We start from the raw sequence: 7,512 nt of genomic DNA on the forward strand, positions 1-7,512 counted from the left end.
CACAACATTCTGCTAAATCTCCTTTTAATGTACAGACACATTTTCATCTCTCTCACCACATATAAAACGTATATATGATTAATTCAGACAGACTCCCAGACATTTCGTGTAACAGAAAGCTAAGGAGCTGCCATGGGGTCAAATAAATGCAAATCTCACAGTTGGTTTTTGCTGAACTTTCAATTTTCTCTTCCAGATGTCATTTCATTAGTAGCTTGGTCTCTCATAGAGCTCATTGACTGTTCTTTCTTTTAACGAAATAACAAATTAAACCAGTGTCTCCTGGATAGCAATATGCCAGCAGCAGGTGTAGTAATTGATAGTTCTGTTATCAGCAAATAAAAATGTTATTTCTAATTGCAGAGTTGTATTATATTAAATGATTTAGCATAATAAAAGGACAATTGCTTCTAAATAAAACTAATTTGATCATTTTGGGAGAAATTAGGTTTTGAAAACAGCTGCCTGATTGGGCAAGACTCCAAGAATGTCAAATATTGAGCACTTGTAAAATTCAAAGATCAGAAATAGGAGAAAATGGTGAATGTGAGATTTTCTCCTAAATCACTGGTTCCAACGATTAAACTATTTAAGATTTTGCAAAAAAATAAACAGAGTTGAAACATCTTGTCTTATAGACACTAAAATTTTTTACACGTACGACTAGATATTTCATAAAAATAAAGAATAGCTAACAAAAATGAAATAACAGTAAACTGCTGTTCATGCGATTAGAATCCATCTTGAATGCAGAGCTCTGATGCGTCAATGTTTTCTGGCTTTCTGATTTGTTATTTTGAGTTCTTGAAATAATCCATTTTAAATATCTTACTTGAATGACTGGATATTCTGGCCTCTGAGTTGATACAGCTTTACATAATGTTTTCTTTTAACCATTCAAATCTAGTTTATGTCTTTCTTTCCAGATATTAGAGTGTGAGTTCTACCTTTTGGAGTTGATGGTAAGTAAATAGTTATTCTACTATACTTGGTTCAATGCCTTGTGGAAGTATACCTACTCTTTTTTTTTTTAACCTTTTTTCCTGTTATAACCTCGGTTTGTGAGGAGTTTTATTTTTTAGTTAGATAAGCCAACAAAGTATGACATGATTGGAAAATTAAAAGGAAAAAGGAACACGTTAATTTTTATTTTCTTGGAAGGAAAATCTTAACCCCCCAAAAGTTAAACTTAGTTTAACCTGCAGCCAGTTTCTAGTCCTTTTGGCTGACTACAGTTGCTCTGTATTGAGCATTCACCATCCTGACAACTCTACCCAGCTTCCTTGCCTCTGCTGAAAAGGATCCCGCTGCATGATGCTGCCATCATGCAGGGATAAAGGCTGAGAGTTGCAAAGACTTTTGGATGTCATCTTACTCATTGTTTGCTGTGTTTTTAGGACTGCTGCCTGATCGTGTACCATCCCTATAGACCACTGCTGCAGTACGTGCAGGATATGGGACAGGAGGACATGCTGCTGCCTCTGGCCTGGTATGATTCTTTGCTCCGTTTGCCTTGCACCTATTAAACTAATTTGTTTTGGATGTCCTCACCCTGTGTCTTTTCTGTCATGTTTTCTCAGGCGAATAGTGAATGACACCTACAGGACAGATCTCTGCCTGCTCTACCCTCCCTTCATGATTGCCCTGGGTAACAGTTGTTCCCTCTTGCCTTTTCTCAGTCTGGTTTATAATCTGGTTACAGACCTGAAATGGGCTATATCAGATCTGACCTAATCCGTTTGTTCTTCTCCTGCAGCCTGCCTTCATGTTGCATGTGTTGTGCAACAAAAAGATGCCAGGCAGTGGTTTTCTGAGCTCAGCGTGGACATGGACAAAGTAAGATTATTATAGTTGGAAGATTTTAAGTCATCTAATTATTGACCAACATAAAAGCGTGCAGTTTTTAAGTAAAAGAAAAATTACATCTTTAGTGTTTGATATCCATTTAACTGTTACACTTAAATTTTTCAAATACTAGCAGCTTACTTGAGTTGATGTCAGCATTATTCGGTGTATTTGTTTGCAGAAGATCTGCCTCAGGTCTGATTGAGAGAAATGTAAAAATAAAATCAGTCAGTAAATGGTTAGGTTCTGAATTTCTTTTTCTAGCTGGTAAAAAATGATCCCAAAAGAGTGGTTGGATGGAAATGACCTGGAAGTTGTTTCTAAAAAGAATAAACACGGATGGACTAAATACAAATGCATGCCACACTAATCAGATTTTTATGTGTAAAAATGTGTCTTTGTCAGTCTCCTATTTACAGCAACTGTTGGAATCAATGGTTCTTTTCAAATAGCTCTTATATGTTTAATTTTACAAAATAAACACAGTATATGAGACTTAGGAGGATTGAGATATTAACTGGTCTTCATTTAGGAATATACAGGATTACTATTTTTTCTTTTATTAAAAAAAAGCACATTTATTCTCATTTTAGATCCTGGAGATCATCCGTGTCATTCTGAAGCTCTATGACCAGTGGAAAAATTTTGATGACAGGAAGGAGATCCCTGCTGTTCTAAACAAGATGCCCAAACCCAAACCACCTCCAAACAGGTATGTCTGGATTAGTTGTGGATGTTGAGATAAATGAATAATATCTATGATGTATTCATAAGCTTCTTCTTGCCATTTCCTTTCTGCAGTGAAAGTGATCAGAGCTCTAATGGCAACCAAAGCAACTCCTACAGCCAGTCTTAGCACTTTGGCTGCATCTCCATCAGAGTCCTGATTGATAAACTTTTTGGGGGGGTGTTTTCAGGCACACAGAACAATCTTTGCAGTATCACAGAGATAACCTGGTCAGAATGTCCTTCATATATGGATACCCCAATGACCTCTTGAGGTCACTCAGCTACCTTTGCTCTGATTATTATGGATTCATGGACTCAACACGCAGCAAATGAAACAACTCCAGTGAACAGCCACCCTTCTCCATTAGATGATTTACTCTGACATGTAATACGGTAGAACAGAGGAGCAAGGAAACGGGGGAACAAATGTAATCATTCAGTAAAAGCCTACTCATTGTGATGATCCTGACAGCCTTGAATCATTCTGTGGAGTTATTCCACACAGAGCTCCATTGGGTTGGAGAAAGAAAATAAATATATCACAAGTACTGTATGTGCAGGTGTGTAGTGCAGCCAGTCTGGGTGGGATTTTATTCCTCAGGGATTGATGTGATTCTGTGCTTTTTGGGTGGATTGATATTGAGATACCCCAGTGTGGAGATGGGATTGAAAACTTCTAGAAAAGTCTTCAGTCAGATCTAAAGGAAGTGGAAAGCTCATCTTTAAAGTACAAAATAGTTCTGTGAATAACAATTGACATTTTGATTAATGTTGACTCTTCATTCCCATTTCCTCCTCTTATGTAAATACGATAGATTAAAACTTTTCCTTTTTTTTTTTGCTTTCTAAAAGAACAATATGCTTTCCAAAAGAACAATATGGAAATGTTCTGTTTTATTGTACTTTGTGCTAAACAATAAAGTGCACCTTTTGGTTTTATGGGATGTATTTGGTGGATCTTTCTTTTGTGTTTGGTTTTCACTGTCAAGATCTTTTTAGAAATTGATTTGGCAAGCAATTGGGAGTAAAAGCTTGCCCCTATTACTTTCTTTGATTTTTATTGTTGTTTTTTTTACTTTTTTCTGTCACCCTCGAGCAGCCAAATTGGTGATGTGTGTCTGAGTTTACCTGCAGATGTCCTTTATTTGATTTAATGGAAGTTGTACTTAGGTGGGCCTTTAAAAGTGCCCACATTTAGGTGTTATTCAATAACTTGTGTTAATCTTTGTTTTTCTTTTTCCTCTGGAAAGGTTAGAAACTTCAAATCTGATGATACAAATATCATTTTGTCTGAGGCTTTTGTACTAAGTAAAATAAACATGAATCTTCTTCCAACCTTTAAACTTTCTGTGCTTCACAATCCTCCAATCCTCTGAGGTACTGTTACCCCTGTGCTTACTGTATGCATCTTTTCTGCAACACTTTTCATTTAAATGCATTTCTCATACAAAAAAAAAAAAAATTGCAAGTTTAGCTACTACCTTACTGAGAATCAGTTAATCTTCCCCATAACTGGGGCAGAGTTACAGAGCTGCTGTTATGAGATGTAAATTGGTCTCATAGTTTATTTAATTTTATTTGCCACAGCTGACATACAGATGGAAAAAAATATTTAAAGGAAATTTCTCTGGGAATCATAATTTTCACCTCTTCAACTGAACTTGTGAATTTAACTTTTGGCAGATATTAGCTGAGATGCACCTTCAACCATGAAAAAATAAAATGAATCTACTGTGCTTCAGTCCTGTCCTTTTGTAAAGCAGTTTCAACATTTTTTCATAACATTTGGAGAGTAAAAATGTTACAAGCAGTCATGTTTATCAGTATCAACCCAGTGCAATGACTTTGGCAGCTTCTCTGCCCCTAGTGGTCAATCTAGAGGACAGGTCACACTGTTGTAAAACTGTTTAAAACTTAAAACACTGAGCAAAATTCAAACAATACTACGTTAGGTTTTATATTTTAAATGTCATCTATTGAGCATGAAATATCTTTTTCAGTGTCTCGTGTTTCATATCGTTTTGTACACTTAGTTCTGATGATATAACCTGAAGCCCTCAGCCTGCAGAAGATAGCGGAAGTAGTACTACAAAGAAAATCATGTATCCTTCAAAATAAGATATTTAACAGCAGTGTAAGTCCTCTGTTTGACAACACGTCCCTCAATAGTGGATAGGATTTCATAATATGTCTTCACCTTGAGAAAGAAGAAAGAGGTGACAATGGAAAGAGGCCAAAAATAAATCAGAGCAGGAAAAAAAGCAAAAATAGTTTTCACAAATTACATAGATATCCTCATTAGGTTGTTATAGTACTTGTGTTAAATTTGCTTATTTTGTTTATTTTCCCTAATTTGTGTGCTTTAATTACTCTTTTGTGCTAGGATTTATCTTTATTATTCATGAAAATCAGCAATAAAAAACAGATTTACAAAATATTGGCCTAATAGATGTGTATTCTTCTCCACTAGTTATAGACAGCTTTCCCCTACACCTATAATGTATTAAGCTATAAGCTATAAATTCTAATATTTTGTTAAATCAACCTTAAGAGTTGAATACCTGGAGCAGAAAACCCTTTTTCTGGATAAAAGTAATCACCTTCACTACGTAAGTCTAAAGGTTAGGGGAATAGAAAGGGGAGATCCCTACATAGATATAACAGCCTATATAGATACTAAACAGTAAAGTGTGCTAAGGTAAATAAGGGGAATCTATGTCTTAAATTATGTCTGTAAGAGCAACACAGCATTTATGGTAGGACTGGACTTTAAGTAATAACACAGCCTTTCAGATAAGCCCACATGGTCTGACTAAAATGTTACAGATATCACTGAGTTATAAGAACCAATGGGCTGAAACATTAAGTCGGTTTAATTACGATTAATCGATTAATGAAGTAATCGTCAACTAATTTAGTAATCGATTAACTGATTGATCTAAAATATGCCTTTAGCTGACAGAGCAACCCACTTAGAGCATTAAATATACCAAGATTGTGGAAAAAATAGATACATATTTTGCGTTTAAGATTTTAAAAATGGTTTAATCTGTCAATATGCTCTACCCAAAACTCCTCAAGTACCGGTAGAAACATTTTAGTTTCACCTGGTTTAATTTTGTATAGAATCTTCTTTTATGAACCTTTGGCTATCCAATTGTTTTCAGATTAATAAAAGAAATAAAAAATAGACAGATTATCGATTTGCAAAATTATTGTTAGTTGCAGCCCTACCGTTAATGACTTCCGACAAATGAGCCCAGTGCTTTAAACACTGTTCATTTCCTCTGCCTGACTGAGATAAAATTTGTTAAAATTTAAGAGTCATTATGCTAAAAAAGAAGTGTTATTTAAAGTGAGATAAAGGATGATTGCATCCAGCCTAAAGAACTGAGTGAAAGCCTTCAGGTGGCAGTAGCTTTACTAAACATTTTCACAGAAATTTTAAACCATATTTTACTATGTCACTGTTAATGTTTTAACATGCCATATTTTCAGTTTTTACTCATCACTGTATTTTCTTCTTTGTTGTTTTAGCTGCTGTATTGTGTTTTCTTACACTGTATTTGCCTCAGTATTGCTGAAATGTAGGTACTCCTCAACTGACATTACTAAGGATAAATATAAATATATATGTTCCAGCTAAAGAAAGGAATCCCACAGCATCATGCAGCCACCATTTTATATAAAGTTTCACTTTAAAAGTTTTTTTTCTTTTTTTATTTAATTATGATAAAAGTTAATGTTTCAAGAATAAATGTCTAGAGCAATAAATGATCACTGGAGAAGGAGATTTATTTTTTATTTATTTTTAGATAGGCACACAAGCGTTTATTTTGAAAAGAAAAACCGGAAATCACTCGGTGAGCTTGACAGAATGTAGAGGAGAGGGGTCAAACTGGAGAGCTCGGGACGGACTTCAGAATATGTCCTCCCCGGCAGCAGGAGGGTGAACCTCGGACGGGATGCTTGGCTCCCCCCGGCTATCGCTGCTGTTCTGCCCCCGCCTCGGTCGGCACCCATGAAGCCCCCTCTGATGCAGACCCGGCCTGCCAAAGCGAGGCGGAAAGCGGCTGGGGACACCGAGCATGTACTGGCGCGTCAGCTCTGCCTGGACCGGGTCGTGTGTGGTTGATCTCGGCCGGAATCGCAGCTTCGATGAGCAGCTCTCGTTTCACGGGTACATCGTGGCGCATCCTCTGCAGGATCACTGGATGATGTCGACGCTGGGCTCGGATTCGTGGTGGAGGAAGACTCTGTATGTGACCGGAGGCGCTCTGCTGGCTGCAGCTGCTTATCTCCTGCACGAACTGCTGACCATCAGGTAGAAAAACAACACAATCACCTCTGGAGTCCTCTAAAAAACAAACAAAGACAAAGTAACAAGCACCATGCATTTTATTTATCTCAAATTTGTGCTGCATCCTCTTACATTTGATGTTACTTAATCTGGTGTGATTGGGCGGGGTGAGGGAGCAGACGGGGAGAAAATAAAGAATCGTGAGGGACGGGTTATGATGTAACGGAACCCCAACCTCCTACCTCCATCCTCACTTCCTACCACTGCATATATGCAAAAAAATATTTACATATTTCATTTTAACGGGATATATTTAATACAACGAGTTGTTGTTTTTGATATATGCAAAAACGCAAGGTTTTATCATGTAAATACTCGGCCTTCTTCTGGACCAAATGTACCAGGGGGCCAGGAGGGGCCCAGTGTGTTTTCATGGGGGCACAGAAAAGCATTAAATTAAAAACAGGGCAAGGGAGTCAATTATACTCAGATAGCGGCATGAAGTGAAATTTCTATTCAATTAGGTTTCATTAAAAGTATATGTCTTATTAATTCAATTTTTTCAATTCAGTTTAGTTTTATAGCGCCAGTTCACAACACATGTCATCTCAAAGCACTTTACAGTTCACTAGGTCATA

General features: G+C 36.7%; 2 protein-coding genes across 2 annotated transcripts in view; both read left to right on the plus strand.

The window, feature by feature from the left end:
* ccnc (cyclin C) overlaps nucleotides 1–2,890 on the plus strand; it is an 8,361-nt gene extending 5,471 nt beyond the window's left edge. Inside the window, exons 7-12 of the mRNA XM_015390066.1 lie at nucleotides 927–962; nucleotides 1,398–1,489; nucleotides 1,581–1,648; nucleotides 1,757–1,836; nucleotides 2,439–2,557; nucleotides 2,647–2,890. Of these exons, the coding sequence (XP_015245552.1) occupies nucleotides 927–962; nucleotides 1,398–1,489; nucleotides 1,581–1,648; nucleotides 1,757–1,836; nucleotides 2,439–2,557; nucleotides 2,647–2,701 (450 nt within the window). The 3' untranslated portion in view covers nucleotides 2,702–2,890. The remainder of the gene's footprint in view (nucleotides 1–926; nucleotides 963–1,397; nucleotides 1,490–1,580; nucleotides 1,649–1,756; nucleotides 1,837–2,438; nucleotides 2,558–2,646) is intronic.
* Nucleotides 2,891–6,441: 3,551 nt separating this feature from the next.
* faxc (failed axon connections homolog) overlaps nucleotides 6,442–7,512 on the plus strand; it is a 13,541-nt gene continuing 12,470 nt past the window's right edge. Inside the window, exon 1 of the mRNA XM_015390113.1 lies at nucleotides 6,442–6,898. Within this exon, the coding sequence (XP_015245599.1) occupies nucleotides 6,663–6,898 (236 nt within the window). The 5' untranslated portion in view covers nucleotides 6,442–6,662. The remainder of the gene's footprint in view (nucleotides 6,899–7,512) is intronic.

Source organism: Cyprinodon variegatus, unplaced genomic scaffold, assembly GCF_000732505.1.
Source record: "Cyprinodon variegatus isolate N-32 unplaced genomic scaffold, C_variegatus-1.0 Scaffold485, whole genome shotgun sequence".
NCBI classification, from domain to species: domain Eukaryota; kingdom Metazoa; phylum Chordata; class Actinopteri; order Cyprinodontiformes; family Cyprinodontidae; genus Cyprinodon; species Cyprinodon variegatus.